The sequence below is a fragment of the Meriones unguiculatus genome, chromosome 1, assembly GCF_030254825.1.
Source record: "Meriones unguiculatus strain TT.TT164.6M chromosome 1, Bangor_MerUng_6.1, whole genome shotgun sequence".
Lineage (NCBI taxonomy): Eukaryota > Metazoa > Chordata > Mammalia > Rodentia > Muridae > Meriones > Meriones unguiculatus.
The window spans coordinates 180,632,128-180,651,280 of NC_083349.1; the positions used below are offsets into that span (position 1 = coordinate 180,632,128).

The 19,153-nt window shown below is 45.8% G+C and overlaps 1 protein-coding gene across 2 annotated transcripts; it reads right to left on the bottom strand.

Annotated features, from left to right (window-relative positions):
- Positions 1-121: 121 nt before the first annotated feature.
- Positions 122-11,000, bottom strand: LOC110549111 (T-cell surface glycoprotein CD3 epsilon chain). Of its 2 annotated transcripts, none has more exons than XM_021637949.2 (9): positions 10,876-11,000; positions 10,646-10,747; positions 8,577-8,594; positions 7,190-7,204; positions 4,097-4,114; positions 3,454-3,669; positions 2,217-2,384; positions 1,624-1,670; positions 122-739 (listed from the first exon to the last, which is right to left on the bottom strand). In XM_021637949.2, the coding sequence occupies exons 2-9, from the start codon at positions 10,692-10,694 to the stop codon at positions 683-685; spliced, it is 588 nt and encodes a 195-aa protein (XP_021493624.1). In that variant the 5' UTR covers positions 10,695-10,747; positions 10,876-11,000; the 3' UTR covers positions 122-682. The 2 variants fall into 2 exon arrangements, with proteins under 2 accessions (XP_021493624.1, XP_060228881.1); XM_060372898.1 differs by having other exon boundaries at positions 10,646-10,744; positions 10,876-10,913.
- Between the last annotated feature and the right edge of the window lie 8,153 nt (positions 11,001-19,153).

Here is a 19,153-nt window from a genome sequence, read left to right on the forward strand (position 1 = left end):
GGCTGCTAGTGCCTGCCTCCTGTAACAGGCAAGCACAGCATTGAGTTCCTGGGGAGAGTTGGAATTGCCTTAGGACACAGGCTGCTTCTGAGGACCTTCCAGAAAAAAAGGGACAGTAAAATTTTCAGCCAAATACACTTTATTGCTTTTGCATTAGCAGAGAAGAGCCTGGTATATTCATGGAGATGCAGGTATATTCATGGAGATCCAAGGACCTAAGGTGAACCCTGGAGAGGGTCCTATGGAAAGGGCTGGGCCAGGATCTATGAATGGGGCAGGACCTCTGCCAGTGATCACTGAGCCCATCCCCCACGAAGGGTGTAAACACAAAGTTAGAAAAGCAGAAAGCTATAGGAAAGGGCTTGGGATGAGGGCCAATTTATATGCAGGAAAAGGAGGGGACTGAAGGCAGGGATAACATCAGTGTAGAAGGGAGGACCTATCAGGGAATGAATGACTAAAAAATGTATTCTGACAAGATGACTGGCCGAAGAACTGACCAGCCATGATGTTTCAAAGATACTGGGACAGCAATCGTCCTGGTACTGGCTGCTAGCAGAGGAGGTGGGAGAGGAGGCCAGAGGCAATGCTGTGGAGTCTGCAATTTGTCCAGAGATGAGGAATAGCAAGGCACTCAGCGGGATGGATCTGGGTCTATGGAAGGCAGTGTCCCTCACATCTGTCAGACTGCTCTCTGATTCAGGCCAGAATACAGGTCCCGCTGGCCTTTGCGGATGGGCTGAGGGTGAAATAGGAAGGATGGTTAGGAGGGTAGGAGGAAGGAGATATGAAGAAAGAAAAGCACTGGAGCACTGGCTGCAGGGCAAGACCAGAGCTCTGGGCTTGGAGTCAGGAGGAGCCCAATTGAACTTGACACAGACTTGAGCCCGCTGCCTCCTTCTGGAAGTCTCCACTTCCCTAACTCAGCCAGGGAGACTGCGAAGACTCGCCTCTAGGCCTTTTGTCAAGGTTCACTGGAGTTACTGAGAGGTCGTTAAGGACTCCACTCTTGGAGCTCTAGCTTTATCCATTCAATTTATCCAGTGTGATAAAGACAATCTTTAACAATCTTTAACAATTGCCAGTGCAGAGTCACAGTAAGGGAAGGACCTGGAGCCAGGCATTAACTCTTCAACTGCCAAATCGAACGACAGCCTGGTGGGAGAGGGGCCTTGGTGCCTGACTGCATGCATCTGCGCGTGCTTGCGTGAGTGCATGTGAGGGAGGGAAACTAGGGGCTATTATTAATCAGTCAGTGTCCTATTGTAGTGACTGGCTGACTGTCCTGGGGCATGCTGGTGGAACACCATTCTTTTCCTCACCTATCTGGTTAACATTTGCATAGGTGGTATCCTCCGTGGCTGAATCTCAGCCCAAACAAATGACAGGAAGAGGTGTGCCTTCCTTCCTCTAGCCCCTGCCTCTACATGGTTATGGAAGCCAACCAGCCTTTGAGATGGTTCTTTTATAACATGAAGAAGGCAGAGGAGGCATGCACATAGGGAGCCTGTCCTGGGGGCCCTGGGCGAGCAGCTCGAAGCGTCTGGCAGCTAAGATGGACAGTCTCAGCTGGTCTCTCTAGAAGCAGTCCCCTCCAACTTTCCACCCACTATATCCCATTACCTCATAGTCTGGGTTGGGAACAGGTGGCGGCCGCTCCTTGTTTTGCCCTGCAGAGGACAGGGGGGAGGGGAGAGTATTGTTTCCATGTTGAACATGTCTTAAAATAAAGATGGCTACCAGAAGAGCCAACCCAAGGGAGGGCAATCCTCCCTGTTCTTTCTTCTAATCTCTTTTTCTCCACCCAGCTACCCTTCCTTTTCTTTCCTTCACCCCATCCCTAAGGCCTCCCACACTGCTCTCATCATTTGTGATTGCTTCCACCCAGAAAGAGGAAGAGGTAGGAGCTAAGACCCTGAGATCTCTCTGCCCATAGCCTGAGGACTGAATCTTCTTATTGCAGAGTGTGCTCTAGGAATTTGAAGAAGCCCACTGCAGTGGTTGGTCCATGTTGGTCTTCAGCATTTTTTTTTTTTTTTTTTTTTTTTTTTTTTTTTTTTAGGGTGGAAGGAGAGGAATGGTCTTGACTGGGAAGCCCTCTGTAGGGATCTTGGTACCATAAAGACTGTGCTAAAAAAGCTGTTTGGAATCTGCTGTAGACTTGCTGCCCATCCTGGCCCAGGCAAATGTCCCTTGACCCAGCTCAATGGTTTTACCTCTGGACCTGCCACCAGCACCGGTTCCTCGAGTCACAGGCTTGGCCTTGGCTTTCCTATTCTTGCTCCAGTAATAAACGACCATCAGCAAGCCCAAAGTGAAGCACACGTCAATGATGATGATTATGGCTAATGTTGTCGAGTCCATCTCCACACAGTCCTCACACACTGCAGGGCACAGGGGTGGAGGAAGGAGAGAAGTGACACAAAAAGGAATATAGCAGGACGTGGAAGAGGAGGTAGAAACAACTGAAGACAAGATTTCCTTCGACACCTGCATGCCGGCCAGCCCCAGAGCCCTGCCCTGCAATGGTGTCCAGTGAAAATGACAATAAGAAGCAGGATGGGTGATTATGGCCAGAGACTCTGAAGTCTCAGCTCCATCACTCACTAGTTGTGGGGATTTTCAGTTCCACAAAGCCTCTGTTTTCTCATCAACAAAATGGGAATAAAAAAATATTCTTAACCTATATGGCTGATGTGAGGATGGCAGGAAAGGATCCCATGGTATGGGCCTTGTGGGTGGTATAGGGCTTGCCTAGGGTGCCACAGGCCCTTAGATAGCTGAGGCATGTGTAGGGATTACAGATATCATGCTTAGCCTGGCAGTGGTGGTGCATGCCTTTTATCCCAGCACTCCAGAGCCAGATCTCTGAGAGTTTGAGGCCAGCCTGGTCTACCTAGTGAGTTCCAGGACAGCCAGGGCTACACAGAGAAACCCTGTCATAAAAAAAAAAAAAAAATCCCTAAACCAAAAAAAAAAAAAACCCAAAAAAACAAAAAACAAAAAACAACACCAAAACCTAGAACCAAACCAAAAACCAAAGACAAATACAATACTCGATAAATGCAGCTCTTACTGTCTATTGTAACAAGTTTGACAAAAGTTTGGGACTTTTAGGAAGCGGCACTGGGTCTCTCTGCAAGCCCTTCTAATGAAACGTGTCTCTGAATGAATGACCACATAAACTCATGCTGATAAACCTTGGGTCTGGATATGTTCCAAGCCAAGTGACCGGAGCCTGCCTCTGGAGGAGGGTGCTATTTGATACCTGGCACCAACGGAAGTTACCCAGATAACTCCAGGCCACCGTTTAATCTACTTTTCAGAAAATACTGCTACTATGCGGCCCCAGGGGGGCCTAGGGTGGAGTGCAGGAGAAGGTTTGAGGTGATAGGCACAGTGGCTGGCTTGGGGGGTTCTTGACAAAGCTGTTTTGGGAGGAGCCTGAGTTACCTCTGGCTTTCAGGTAGAGGTACTTGTTCTTCTGTTTCTCATCTGAGTAGCAGACGTAGTAGCCACTGTTCTTGACTTCCGAAAATCCCTCTATTACCAGGTGCTTATCGGTCTCACCAGTCAGTACTTTGTCATTTGTTTCCCATTTTATGGTGTCATCACTCTCTAGAGGGCACGTCAATTCTACCGTGGTTCCTGAGATAGACACTTGGTATTCTGAGGAAAAGGAGAGAAGGGAAGGAGGTTGGAAGGAAAAATCCAGGAAATTTTTACAGATGACAAATGAGTGCTACAAGAAGCAATGAGATCCAGGAAATTACTCATCACTGGACACTGAGCTTTTGCTTGGCAGAGGCAGTTGTACTGGCTAGAGAAACTGGGAGGGGCGATGTGTAGAGATGGGGAGGCGGGGGTCTTTGGAAGGTGGCTTTAGAGAATAGGCAGTAACATAGGGCGATGGGAAGGAGAGGGTGGGAGTAAAGAAGAGCCCCTATTTGAAATCTTTCTAAAATAGATGTTGGGAAACGTAAAAGGCAGTTTTCAGTTCTTGGGGCTACTCTCTCTCAATCTGCTTCCCCTCCTCCACCCATCAGTCTGTATCTTCTGACATGGCATAAATAAAAATAAAGCATTGTAAACTCACGTTTCTGCCCTCCGTTATCTGAAAATAAGAGAGAGAGAAAAAAAAAAAAAAGGAAAGACTAGTAAGAAAATAATCCCAGTTTACACTTCAGCTTGAGTAAACATTTTCTAGAGGGAGTAGATATCAACACCCTAAGAATTGTAAGCCTTGGAGGTGAGATCTGGATTCAGCCCCCAAGATGTGCTTATGCATAATCCAGACACTTCAAATTTAAAATACAGGGGTATGTGCTCACAAGCCAGAACTGTGGAAACTAGAGTGTTAGAGTGATACAACAGAACAGTCTAGGGCTCTTCTCCTGATTCAGCCAGAATCATCTTCTAGATAGCTGTCACAGGGCCTTAGAAATAAAGACCTTCATGTATTTGCATTACTGATTCTTAGGCCTGTAGATTTCTCATAAATTTTTTTTTTTTTTTTGAGACAAGGTCTCATGGAGTCAAGGCTGCTCTCAAATTTGTTATGAAGCTGAGGATGATCCTTCAACTTCTGATCCTCCTGCCTCTAACTCCTGAGCTCTGAGACTCCAGGTGCACACCACCATGCCCAGTTAACGCGGTGCTGGGAATTGAACCCAGGGCTTCATGCATGTCAGGCAGGCACTCTGCTAACTGAGCCACACCCTCAGCCTCTCATTTCTTTTCCTTAAAGCTAATGAAGCTGTTGGTAATCAAGATCAACCTCAGTTTGTTTCTTTTAAAAAAGTCTTTATTATTTAAGACAGAGCCTTGCTATGTCACCTGCTCTGGCCTCCCATTCAACCTTCCCAACCCACGGGATTAAAAGTGTGCACCATGGCTCCTGGCCTCAAGTCTCCTCACGAGGAAGATGGAGATAAAACGACCACCTCAGAGGTATTGGAGAGTATCAAAGGAATCCTGAAGGTGAAAGTGGACACACATTGCAGATGCTCCAAAAAAGAAAAAAAAAATGCTGCTTGCTTTCCTCACTTCCTTCCTGGGATCCTGCTACCATGGAAATCAGAGCTGACCCAGCCACTCAACAGCCATCTGGCTAGGGCTTCCCACACAGATCCTCTGTACTGGCCATCAGCTGGGAGCTGGATGCAATGATGATAGAGGATTACTTTGACCTAATACTTTTTACCATTGATGTTTTCTGGAAAGTTTATGTGAATCAGAAATCATAAATAAGATAGAATAAAAAAGTAAGTAGACATTATGTTGTGTTTAAGAGGTTTGTTTAAAAGCATGCAAAAAAATTGCTTACAACCTTATTGGTTTAATTCAATGTCAAGAGTGCTGTTTTACACATGATGGTACAAGGACAGGATGTCCATGCTTAGAAACAGATGTGTTCATAAAAAGTTTGTACACATCCATTTTTACACACACCATGGCATTTCACAATGATTAAGAAATTGAGCTTCCTACAAATTGTTTCTCCCTCATTGATTGGACTATTTATTTCTAAGCTTTCCTCCCTTGTTTAGGGCAATAGCTGGAACATAGATCCTCAACAAACTTTAACACTTATCTTCTATTTAAGTATTAACCAGGTCTGACCATGCTTAGCTTCCAAGATATAGTTCTTCACTCCCTCTCTCCGTGAAACAGAGGTTTCCTATGTAATCTTGGCTGACCTGAAACTTGCTATGTACACTAGGCTGGCCTCCAATTCACAGAGTTCCATTTGCCTCAGCCTCTGCTTCCAATGTGCTGGGATTAAAGGCATGTACTACCACCACACTCATTTAATCTCTCTCTCTCTCTCTCTGTATCTCTCTACTGGGTTTCTCTGTGTAGCCTTGGATGTTCTGGACTTGCTTTATAGAACAGGCTGGCCTTGAACTCACAGAGATCCATCTGCCTCTGTCTCCCTGAGTACTGGGACTACAGATGTGCGCCACAGTGCCGGGCTCACTTAATCTCTTTTAAAAAGATTTAAAAGAGGGGCTGGAGAGATGGCTCAGCGGTTAAGAGCGCTGGCTGATCTTTCAGAGGACCTGGGGTCAATTCCCTGTACCCACGTGGCAGCTTACAACTGTCTATAACTTCAAGATCCAACATCCTAACACAAACATACACGCAGACAAAATACAAATGCATATAAAATAAGTAATTTTAGAAAATTAAAGGAATTTTATGTGTATGTTTGTTAGTATGCACATATGTGTATGGTGCTCACAGAGGCCAGAAGGGGATGCTGGATTCCCTGGAAAGAGGTGCTGGGAGCTAAACTTTGGCTCTCTGAAAGAGCAGCAAGCGATCTTACCTGCCGAACCTACCTTTCTCCACTTACCCTATGTTTATTCTCTATAATCAACAAATTTCTATGAAATAGCTAATGCCACCTGCTGACTTCTATCTCACAGGCACTGTTGTGAGAGTTTTAGGTGAATCAATCATTAAGTCCTCACAACAATGCTACAGGTTGTTTCCATTTTATACGCAATGGTCAAATGGCACAGATGTTAAGCAAGTTACCCATTATCACCCAACAAGTAGGAAACGGAATCAGGATTCAAACATGGCAGTCAAGCCTCAGGCTTAGATTTGTCTCCTCTGCCTCAAGTATCCTTTGTCCCTAAAGTGCAGCATGACCTTTTTAAGACTCAGCTCAAGAACCTCCTCCCCCTTGTAGCCTGCCTCAGCTACACTCTGTAGAGTTTGCCCTTCTTTTCGTACTTCATTTTTTTTTCTCTGCATCTACCCCTTGCATGCAGCAAATTTGTAGTATCAAATATTTGTGTGTCTTACAAGACAGTCGCCTTCTTGAGGAGAAAGAACTAGCAAAATATTACTATTCTGTTCATTCATTCACTCAAACACTTCAGAGAGCATGCACTACAGGCTGGGCACCAAGGGCAGGCAAATGAAACGCTGTCTTGGCCTTCAAGGAAACAAGTAGAGGGTCTGACCCCACCCATCTGTGAGCCTTTTCCTAACAGTCTGCTCGGGGAAGCATACATGCATCATTCTAGCCAGACCTGGAAGCTAGCAACACAACCAGAAACATCTCAGACAGATGACCGCAGTCTCCCTCTACTAGCCCTGGTTCCCACTGTCACTGCTGTGGCTGTCCTCTGGTTCGTTTGTTCTGAGAGGGGCCATGTAGCATGAATTCTCTTACCGAGGTCCTCGGCATCTGAAAGGGAAGCAATAGGAAGCCGTTAGTAATATTCTTCTTCGTGACTAAGTCCCATCCTGCTCCCGTGGGGCAGGATCCTTCCCTCAATCTTAAGAGCGCAAAGGGTCTTGAAGTTTCCTTGGCTGTATATGACAAGCTTCTCGGAGTCTTACATTCTCCATTCTCTATCTGCTGGCTATGTATAAAATGGCTGCCATGGACACCAGTCATAAGGGGAAGGGGAAGGAGCCAGGCACGGTTGTTGCTTTTGAACACAATGTTGCTTCTCTCATTTTGGAGGTGCTGAATAAGCAGAGAGGCCTCCAGGTTTGGGACAATCTTGACTCTGCTGCCCTACCTGAAAAAGTAAAGTTCAGGCTAGTGCACCACATTCAGACTATGTGAGCACTTGCTTATGAATGTGCACCCAAATGCCACCCTAAAGCTTAACCAAGGTCGCCCTATGCATACATTCTGGCCAACCTCACATCCTTTATCAAACAGGGAAGCAGAAAAATGAAAACCATTGACACTTTTAACTTTTTGTGGATATGTGTGTGTTAAGTGTTCGTGTGTGTGTGTGTATGTGTCTGAGAAGGGATAGACATTGGGTACCTTCTACAATAGTTCTCCATCTTACTGCTTTTGAGACAAGGTGTCTTGCTGCACCTGGAGTTTAGTGACTAGGCTAGACTGGCTGGCCAATAAGCCCCACACATCTTCTTGTCTCTGCCTTCCCAGTGCTTGGATTTGCCTGACTTTTTTTTTTTTTTTTTTTTTTTTTTTTTTTTTAATGAGGGTTTTGGGACTCGAATCAAGTGCTCATTCTTGTCAGGCAAACACTTTACCAACTGAAGTCACCTTCCCAGCTCTTCTTTAACATTTTTAACAGTTTTAAACTGTTCAGACATAACATTTTCTGTAATCTCTTGGTTCTTTAAACTGGGGTACATCTCTAAGGCAAAGGAGAAGGAGAAAAATCTCTTTCACTGCTGTCTGTGGCATCTCTAAGGGAAGCTTGCCAAAACTGTGCTCCGAATACAGCCAGTTCTGAGAAATGCATTCTTAGGTGATTTGGTCTCTGAATGACTGTCACGGCATACATGTATACAAACCTAGAGAGCAGAGCCCACTGCTCACCCAGACTATATAGTGTAGAGTGTTCTGAACAGGCAGTCACAACACAATGGCAAGTATCTGTGTCTGTACACACAGAAAAGATACAGTGAAATACCACAGGATGGGCGTGTACAGCTCCGTTATAACCGTATGGGACTGCTGTTGAATGTATCATCCAGCAGTCATAGACTGGAAGATTGCTATTTGGTGTGATGGTTGAATCAAGAATAGTGGCATGCCTTTCATAGCAAAGGAAGAAATCATCTCTTACCTTCCTGACAAGTGCCAACTGGAAAACAAACGATAGAAACATAAGTTAGTGAATCCTGTGAATGCCTGAAATTCCAAACAAAAAGAGTCATGCTCCTGTCTGACTATCACTGGCATCTAAAATCCTTTTCGCCCACCATCAGATAATGGTAGTTCCTATACTGCAGTAAAGGATGTTTACTGCAGGGTATCATGCAGGGGTTCCCAGCCACCTCAGGAGGAAGCTGAACGAAGAAACATCTAGCATCAAACAGGAGTGCACCTTGTCTCACAAACAGCAGTTAAGCAAGCTGAGGCTCCTCTCTGGGTGGCTCAAGAAAGGGGAAGTGAGCTTTTCAGCAGAACCTCCATTTTGAGAACTGCTCTCTGGCTTCAGAGGAAAAACAAGCCCTTGTTGGGTACACGGGTTAGGATTCTTTCTTGTTCTGTCTGTCATGGCCTGAGAACTCAAATTTTCCACTTGTTTTCTGCTTGAGACAGAAGTGGGAATATTCGAAACCCTGACTACTCATCAACTAGGGCCGTATATCTGGGTTCCCTTGGGTGCCCTCAGCTGACACTGACTTGGGTCTGTCACAATGACCAGTTTTCTCTGCACTGCCTGAGTGTTTGGTTTACAAACAGCCTCTGTACAGGGTGAGGTGTTCCCATTCCCAGAGCAGACAAGGCACATTTCTACAGTGCTCAGGCCTTCAACATTCTCCTGCCTTCCTCTTCCCTTTTTATCCTTCCCTCTAATATACTTGCTTACATTTGCTTATTTTGTGTGTATGTATGTGGGCGCATGTGTGTTACAACACATGCTGGAGGTCAGAGGGCAACTTGCAGGAACTGCTTCCCTCCTTTCACATGTAGGACCTGGGGATGGAGCCTAGACTGTCAGCCTTGGTGGGAGGCGCCTTCACCCACTAAACCATCTCATAAGCTCTCCTCTTTCCTTTATTTATTTATTTATTTATTTATTTATTTAATTTAAGGGAGAGTACAATTTATCCCAGAGACCTCTAAGAAAAAGCCTAGCTGATCTTTGCAGGCGTCATATTCTGCCCTTTGAGACTTAACGTGTGTTCCATGGACCAGATACAGATTAATACCCAAAGGTGTGCTAGAAATACAGAATACTGAAGGAGCTGATGGCACAAGCTTGGAATTCCAGCCCTCTCAGGGCTAAGGCAGAAGAACGTTGAATGCAACCTAGGCTGCATCGGAGCCTCTGACTTTCACAAGCCAGCTCACCAGGACCCCCAGTGAAGGAGTGTGTATATTTGAGCTTGAGAAAACCAGGGTGAAGCAGGAAATGGAGGTACAGCAGCTGTGGCTCTGAGTGGGGAGCCCAGCTGTGGCAATACAACATTTTCTAGGTCTCTGACATAAAGCTCTCACAAGTTGTTTGGCTCACAAGGTACATACAAACACTCCTTCCTGAGCACAGGTCTCGTAGACAGACATCCCTGCTTTCCCAGGTCAACTGCCAGACTTACTGACTGTTTAACACTGAATAACTGTTCAATCCTGCAGTGACAAATTCACTTATAAGACAGGGGCTGCACCATCTTTCTTCCGTGCAAGAAGTCAGAATCAAATTGGTTAACCCATATATGCAGCGCATATAGTTAGCAAATGGCCTGTGTGTGTGCATGCATGGGTGTTATCTCATACATGTGCTCTCAGCTATTTATCAGTTTATATTCTACCTTGCTTCAGGAAAAGGACTAAACCAATTGCAATCTCTTGGTCACTTTCAAAAGGCGGGCGCCACCTCTCCACTCTCTCCGCACTCCCTAGTTCTTCGCGCTGCTAAGTTTACTAACGGATGGGTTCATTATTGATGACTGACAGATGACAGACAGATCTCTTCTCTCAGTTGATATGATCAACCCAACTGGTTTCCTCTGCCTGTCCCTGAACTGTCTCCCTGGCACCTGGGCCACATTTCTTTGCTGTCTCCAGCCCTCGTTCCCCCTCCCTCACGGCATCACCAACAGTTCCTTGAATTGTCTAGTCAGCGAGGCACCAGCTGCACCAGGCCAGCCTGGGAAAGCACCACCCTTTTCATTCCCCCCTACTCACTTGCTAGGAGGCCGAGGCCCAGAACTCTCCAGAAAGCGTTCCACTGCATCCTCTCAAAATGCTCTCTCTACTAAGATGGCGGACACAGCCAGCTCATTACTTCTGAAAAGGAAGCCCGATGAAGTTTTCAACATATTGGCTCCAAGTAAAGGCTCTGGATCATTGTTTGCGATAATGGGATGGGGGCCGGGGGCGGAGGGAGGGTGTTCGTTTTACAAGGAGAGACTTACCATTTCTGAAGAAGGCACCAGAAGCAGGAAGGGGAGGCAGGTGTCTGAACCCCGCACGGGAAGTGTAGAGGGGCCTTTGAGCCCCGCCTACTCCACGTCACTTGGAAATATTCAAGGCAGAAGCCTCCTCCTCGCTTAACTGAGGAAACCTGGGCCTCACAGCCTTGCCATAAAGACGAGGGCTCTGGCAAGTCCTGAGAGAGCTGTTAAGGACGCCTACCTGTGTTCTGTGCAAAGCACCTCCACTCCGAGGGAGGGCTCCTTCGTAGGCATAACCACTAAGGCAGGGGACTTTGAAACCCGCTGGAAGCCATGAGGCAGGAAGACGCTGAAACACTCCGTACCTTCTTTTACAGTGCTCTTGGCTTTGAGCAGCAAGATGGAGTCAGCTCATTAACAAGATCTGCGAGGATTTGGGTTTTTTTTTCTTCTTTCTTTCTTTGAGACAGGATTTTGTTATATAGCTCATCCTGGCCTTTCATAGCGCGTGTAGGCAGGTCCTGAACACTGAGACACCTACACAATACTCCTTCTATGCCCCTACAGTATGCTAAGGGCCTTACTCATAAACACACTAGGGCAGCTGTTACCATGATTGTTTACAATCTAGCAAAGGTGCTTTTTGAGTTATAAGCAATCAGCTTTGTCTTTGAAAAAACTTTTATTGACTCTGTTCTTTGATAATTTCATACATGCATATCATGCCTTCTGATTATTTTTCTTTCTCAACAAGTCTTCCTACATTTATTTTTTATTTAAAAATTTTACATTATTTATTTACTTACTTATTGTATGTGCATGTGTGTGGGAATACACATTCCGTCCGCAGTGTGTGGGGAAGTCAAAGGGCAACCTGAGCGATTCTTCCCATCATGTGAGCCCTGGGTTTCAATTCAGCTCTCTAGGTTTTTGCCACAAGCAACTTTATCTGTTGAGATGTCTCTCTGAATATCTATCTATCTATGTATATATATATATATACTTCATATATATATGCTTTAAACATATATATATATATATATATATATATATATATATATATATTGTTAGGACCAGTGAACCAGTGTTAGGAATGTAGAGAAACGTGCGCCTGTGGAGGTTCACAAATCACACCACGAGATCGGTTCCACGTGGGAGGTTTATTAGGGGAAGGGGGGTTGCAGAGAGAGAGAGAGAGAGGAAGAGAGATAGAGAAGAGAGTAAGAGAGGAAGAGTAAGAGAGAGATGGGGGGAGGGCTCCAGTTCTCTTATAGGGTGACCCAGGGCATGCGCAGGTAGTTCCAGGTGGTCAGCAGGTGGTGTCTTCACAAATGCCTGATAACTGGTCTCTCAGGTCCCTTGGGGCTGCCTGTAGAAGTGCCTGCTTACTGATCCCAACATATATACCATATATACTTTGTATATATTCATTTATATGAGGTCATGACTACGTGGGCTGTGCCAGGCCCAGAAGACAGCCTCTCACAACCCTTCTCCCTGTTTCCCTACTGTTACAACTTTTCTGCTCCCCCCACCCCCCAGAAAAGTGATGGTGTTGGAGTCTTTAAAATTGCTTTCATGTGTGTATGGAGTTTGAGTGTGTGGACATGTGTGGGTGCTTGTGGAGGCCAAAGGTTGATACTAAGTTCTCTTTTTCAATCCCTCTCTAACTTAATTTTGAGTCAGGATCTCCTCCCTGCCTTGCTATCTCACTCTCTGGCTCCCGTTCTCTCTCTCTCTCTCTCTCTCTCTCTCTCTTTAACTACCTTTTACTTATTCTTTGACAATCTCATACATGTATACTCTGTATCTTGATCAAGTCACCTCAATTTCTTCCTTACAGTCCCCTCAGGCACCCCCAGTACAGCTCTACCCCTAATTCCCCCCCCCCCCTAACCCACTGAGTCTAATTAATGCTGCCTACTGAAATGCTGTCTGGTCTTGTTGGCGTTGACTTGTGCAGATAACTGTAGCTACAATGAGCTCCTGAGGGCAGAGGCCAGGCCATGTCCAGAGTCAGCATTTCACAGCACTCCTCCCTCCCTGCTGGCTCTTACATTCTTTCAACCGGGGCCTCTTTTCCGCAAGGTTCCTTGGGTCCTGGGGGATTGTGCTGACGTTATGAGGCTTGGTGTCAAGTTTCTTTTTCCACTGAGCCATCTCACCAACACCATTCTTTAGCATTCTTAGATGGGAAAAGTTCAATTACAGAAGCGATGCCACATTTCTTCTGTTGGCTGAGATCAAGTGTGAAAGTAATACATGTGCATATTACAAACAATGAAGCGAACGGGAGGGCTAGGTAACAAAAACCTCATACCCCTCTCACCCCACCCCTTTCCTTGAGGGGCAGAGCCGCGGCAACCAACCGACCCCTTTCACTCTGGGCTTATCTTCACATCTCAGAATGCGCGAGGTCATCCTTTGAGTTCTCTGGGAAAGGAACCTTGAGGTGGGAATGGAGGACACCTGCAAGGGAGGGAGGGAAGCCAAGTGGCCGGCAGAGAAGGTCAACTTCAGAGAAGCAGCAGCTCAGACAGCGCCTTGGTGTCCTCCCCGTGAGGAGCACGGTGTTTTCTTGAATTAAGGCAAATTAAGGCATGTTAGCCAGTAGTTGGATATAAACTGTTCCTGGGAGGGTTTTGTGAGCAGCAGGTTCTCCTGAGCATGAGACCTGTGGCCTGGTTGGTTGTGACTCTCAGGGGATAGCAATCCTATCAGCTGGGGTGTGAGGGGTCCTGAAGCCGGCTCCCAGCAGATCTGGGTAGTTCACTGCGGCACTGCTCCACTCCCCTGCTTCACCTCATCCTCAAGATGCCTTTTCAGGATCTCGATTGATCCCCTTCTTAAAAAAAAAAAAAAAAAAAAAAAAAAAAAAAAGATTGATTTTATATGTCCCAGTGTGTTGTCAGGAGGCATGTAGGTGCAGCCCGGGTGTGCAGTACCCGGGGAAGCCAGAACAGGACATCAGATCCTCGAAACTGGAGTTACAGACTGTTGTTAGCTGCTGTGTGGGTCCTGGGAACTGAACTCAGGTTTTCCACATAGAGCATCAAGTGCTCTTAACCTCCGAGCTATCTCCCTAACCGGAAGTTTTCTTTAAAAAAATGATCTTGTCTTTGAAAATTTTGATCATGTATGGAAGGTGTTTTGATTTTATCTACCCCTACTGCCTCCCCCAAGTCCCTCTGGGGCCTACCAGCCTGCTTAGGACTTCATGTATTATTATTGTTATTATTATTATCATTCCTCTGAATCCAATGAGCCTTAATCATGTGTGAGTAAGGATAGGTGTGAGTGAGTGTAAGGCACTGGGGGAACGCCAACCTGCCAGCAGCCACACCCCTAAAAAGTGGTTCTTCCTTTCTTAGCAGTCCTTAGGATCAATAGCTGCTGAGTTAGGAGTGGGGGTCTCTGGAATCCTCCCATTCCATGTTGGGATTTTGGCTGTCTTGATCTTGTGCGGCTCTTAGGAAGGTAACCATGGCTGCTTTGAGGTGGAGTGCACATCAGTCATGCTGTTCCAGAAGACAGCACTTCGCAGCTCTCTTTCCCACCCTCCAGCCCTGCATTCTTCCCGCCCACTCTTCTGCAGTGTTCCTTGATGGTGATTTGGCGGTGAGGAGCAGGGGATGTTTTCTTACTCCGTCAGGCCAGCCGCTCCAAAATGATATGGCATATGATGGGACCAACGGAAACTATGTTCATCTGTCCGTTGGCATGCCTTTTCTTGGTAGTGTGTCTGGCTGTGATGCTACGTAAGATACAATGGTGATGGGTCAGATGGTATAGGAATTCTTAGATGGCAGGTCTAGCTGAGGAACTGTGCAAAAGAATGTCAAGCCCTTAACCAGGATGATCCAAATAAAGTATTTTATCAAGGGGCAGGAGAGATGGCTAAGTGGGTAAGAGCATTGTCTGCTCTTCCATGGGTCCTGAGTTCAATTCCCAGCAACTGCATGGTGGCTCACAACCATCTACACTGGAATCTGATGCCCTCTTCTGGTATGCAGGCATGCTGTGTGCAGATAGAGAACTCATACGTAAAATAAATACAATCTTGAGAGAGAGAGAGAGAGAGAGAGAGAGAGAGAGAGAGAGAAGGAAAGAAATCTTTAAAAAGCTGAGTGGTGGTGCACACCTTTAATCCCAGCAACCCAGAGGCAGAGGTAGGTGGATCTCTGTGAGTTCAAGGTCAGCCTGGTCTATAAAGTGAGTCCAGGACAGCCAAGGCTACATAGAGAAACCCTGTCTCAAAAAACAAACAAAAGATTATTTTATCAAAGGAGTCCATCTGAGCATGGTGACTGACACCTGCAGTTTCAGCACTTGTGAGACTGAGGCCACAAACCTGAAATGAGTCTGAGCTACCGTAGTAAGTTTTATTCCAGCCTGGGATAGATACAGAATGAGACCCTGTCTCAAACCAGTGACAATGACAACATCAATGAAAACAAGTCACCAGGCTTGGCCCAGAAAGGTATTCCATTGCCAAAAAAACCGACTGGTTGGTTTGCTCCAGGATGACACTGACCCAGCAGCTCAGCCCTGGGGCTCTTACAGTGATGGCAGGAGCTGTGATGGACTTGGTGAATAAGAGGCTACATGGCTGTGCCCAGATAAAACTCCACCATTGACAGCACACTTCCTTCACGACCTCAGTGTTCCAGTGTGGAGATGGCCACAGCAGAACTAGTTGGCATTAAGTGGCCAAGCCATTTCCTTCTACTTTGTGTTGAGTGCTTTGCCATACACACATCCTTCCCACAGGCTTCTCTGCCCCAGTGTTACCACTTTTGTTCCAGGCCATTGACCGATACATCCAGTCACTTACCACTGCCGGTGAACCTCTCTGCCTATTCTGTCTTTAGGCCACTTCTCTTTCGATATAAAGTGGATGATCAGACGCAATGCCTGGTACTCCGCCAGTGGGAGGGTTCCCCTTCACTGGTGTCTTCAACCATGCGTGGGGCTGCACAGTTGCAGCCTTTCATCTTTGACTTTCCCTCACATACTCAGATGACATCTGGCAATAAAGCTCAGGCTTCATAATCCTTTGTCAGCCATTGCTCAAGGAGTAGCCCGTCATGCAGCCAGCTGCAGGTTGGGCTGAGGGTGAAGAGGTGCTAGATGACGTGGGAATACAGGTCATGGATTCCAGTAACTGTGGCTTGTCTCCTTGCGGTCATACCCCATATAGAGTTCATCCATTTTCTCTCACAATGGATTATTGCTGCACCCCTCCAGCCTTGCGACTTGGCCACATCCCCTAAAGATTCTACAGCCTCCCAAAGCCTTATCATCAAGTGGGGACTGAGGCTTTAAAGCAGGAGCCTGCAGCACTTGGATGGCCAGGAGGCAAATACAGTTAGTGGTGTCTTGTAAGGCACATCCTCATAAGAGGCCTCTGAATGCATGGGCCTCCAGTCTAAGCCTTTTGAGTCCAGGTATTACGGGCAGATGTCACCATGCCTAGCTTCTCTGGAATTCAACTTGTACATTAAGACCCAGGACTGAACTCAGTCTGCCCTCTGGCTGCAAAAGAGGAAAGCCTCTGTGCGCTGAGCAAGTGGTCCCCTGAGTCTCACGCCTTCTTTCAACTATTGGTAAATTAACCTGAACCTGTCATTTCTACCCTCTCATCTTGCTTTCCTTCCTGTTTTTTTCCTTCTCATCCTCTCCCTCCTTTGGAGTTTTTAGTCCTCTGCATTTCCATTTAAGTTAGAATAATTAAATTCTACTAATTAAAAAAAACAATGAAATTTATTATTTGAAAATTTTATTAGTACACTATTACAGTGAGTCTGGCCATCAACTTGATAAAAATTGACAAGTTCCAAATACTGCATCTTCTACTTCATGAACATACTATTTGGGACCTTCATATATTTAGCATATATTTAAAAACATTTTATAGCCTTTTGTGTAGTTATTTTCCATCCCTTTAATTAGAATCAGGTTAGACTATATATTTTATTAGCTCTATCTATCTATCTATCTATCTATCTATCTATCTATCTATCTATCTATATCTATCTATCTATCTATCTATCTATCTATCTATCTATCTACCTACCTACCTACCTATCTACCTATCTTCCATGTTTATGTGTGTTGGTGCATGTATGTCATTTTGATGGATGGGGCCAGTGGGCTGTTTCTGAGGTCAGTTCTCTCCTTCACCACATAAGCTCCCAGTACTGAACTTAGGTTGTTGAGCTTGGCAACAAGCTACTTTTCCTGATGAGCCACCTCACTGGCCCCGTACTGTGTTTCTGATGTTATTATAAGTGATACTTAAAATGTTTATTTCCTGCTGGATACAAGCATGTAGAAAGAAGCTGAAACTGGGTACACTGAATATGATCGTTTCTGATGAGGGTAAACCACAGGAGAAAACCTGCCCAGATGCAGAAGGCCCAGAAGGCAAAGAAAGCATTTGCTGTTTGTCTCAAAGGCAGATGTAGGCCAGATCTTTTCAGAGCTGCTCAAACAAGGTTTTGCAGATCTGCAGGCTGTACTTTGGGTCTGGGAAAAGACAGGTGTATGCTCCCTTGTGGGCTCCTTGCCTTTGCTTCTTTGGGAACTGGGCCCATATAGTACTATGCTGCATGGCAGACCCATCCACGGAGGTGAGGCTGGAGGCCTGGAGACTGTATAAAAACAGTCAATGTGAACTAATAATAATAAACAATAATAAAAAAAACCCTTAACATTAAACAAAACAAAACAAAAAACAGTCAGTGTGAAGTCTAGGGGCTGAGATAAGAATCTAGATCCTGCCTTTCTCTGCCTCTTTTGATGTTGGTCTTTCCTTCCTTACCACCCGCCCCATCCACATAGCCTCACAAGGCTTTCAGGAGTAACTAATGGACACTAGTTTACAACTTCACAATTATGTAAGATCAAACTTCCAAAATAAACCCTTTATTTTATGTAATTTCTTTGTTTCTGATTCTTTGAACAACCTCTCTCTGGTATATTGACCTTATATAAAGTAACTTTGGTGAATGCTCTGCTCCCATCCTCCACTGTCTGGGGGAGGAGTATCTCATTGTGGACCCGCAGGCTGGCCTAGAACTATGCTCCTGCCTCAGCCTCCTATGTAGTGGGATTACAGGTGTGTTTGCTGTCATGTTTGGCTCCTGAGATCTCTTCTTGAGATGTTTCTTTCCTAACGTAGACGGTCTCCAACTTAGAATCTTGACCTTCTGGTACTGGGAAAGGAGTTGCAAAGAAACCGCAGCTGAGTCTCGGCAGCCATGCCCCTTGTGGTTAAACATTCTTGACGCTGCAGTTAGGTCAGAAACTAAAGTGCCTGGGAACTTTACATCTGTCACATGTGCACGCTAGCAAAGCTCTGTGTTCTCAAAAGACCGTGGCTTCATTTCATTAAAAAAAAAAAAAAAAAAAAAGGTTTCTTTCATCTTTTCAAATGATGTGTGTATGTGGGGTGGGGGTGGAGAGGAGTATTGTGAGTGCAGAAGCTTTCTCTGTCCAGTAGAGGGTGTGAGGTCACCTGGAGTCAGAGTTAAGGTGGTTGTGAGCCACCTGAAGTGGGTGCCAGGAGCCAAACTCTAGACCTTTGCAAGGGACATCGAGTGCTCTTTGTTACTGAGCTGTCTCTCTAGCCCCCACTATTCCATTATAGAACTGCTGTATTGGGTCCCAGCCCCCACTCCACCCATGGGATTTTCAAGAGGATCGTAGGAAGAAAAATCCCAGAAAGAAGATCTCGTTCACTATGGTTTGGAAGGGGAGAAGGGTCACTTCATCCTTGCCACCCACCTCATTCATATTTATTAAAATTTCTTAACCCAAGCCGGGAGGTAGTGGTGCACGCCTGTAATCCCAGCCTTTGGGAGGCAGAGGCAGGCAGATCTCTGTGAGCTCGAGGCCAGCCTGGTCTACAAAGAGTCCGGGACAGCCAGGGCTACACAGAGAAATCCTGTCTCAAAAAACAAAACAACAAAATGAATGAATGAATGAATGAATGAATGAATGAATGAAATTTCTTGACTCCCCTCCCTCCACTCCCCCACCCCTGGGTAAGAGGTAGGAGTTGGAAGGCAAGCAGTTGCTCTGAGGAGTTTTAGAGTGGAGAGCACAGGCTAGCTCTGGGAGGGACACGATGTCATAGGAATCCCTTTTAAAGTGATGAACACATAAAACCAGGCATGAGTTTATTGTGTTTACCCTTTTATATGATTACAAAAGCAAAGAGAACTCACAAGTTAAATCGAAATGAAATGCCCCAACCAGTTTAAATTGACAACGAAAGAAAGAGCACGGGCTGGCC

What these genes read in the sequence shown, in the direction of transcription:
- LOC110549111 (XM_021637949.2), bottom strand. Translation starts at nt 10,694, where the DNA reads ATGCAGTGGAACGCTTTCTGGAGAGTTCTGGGCCTCGGCCTCCTAGCA. An exon ending in CCTCTACCTGAAAGCCAGAG is followed by an intron (nt 2,385 to 3,453) that starts GTAACTCAGGCT and finishes TGTGCCCTGCAG; the next exon opens with TGTGTGAGGACTGTGTGGAG. An exon ending in TTCCCAACCCAGACTATGAG is followed by an intron (nt 740 to 1,623) that starts GTAATGGGATAT and finishes TTTCACCCTCAG; the next exon opens with CCCATCCGCAAAGGCCAGCG.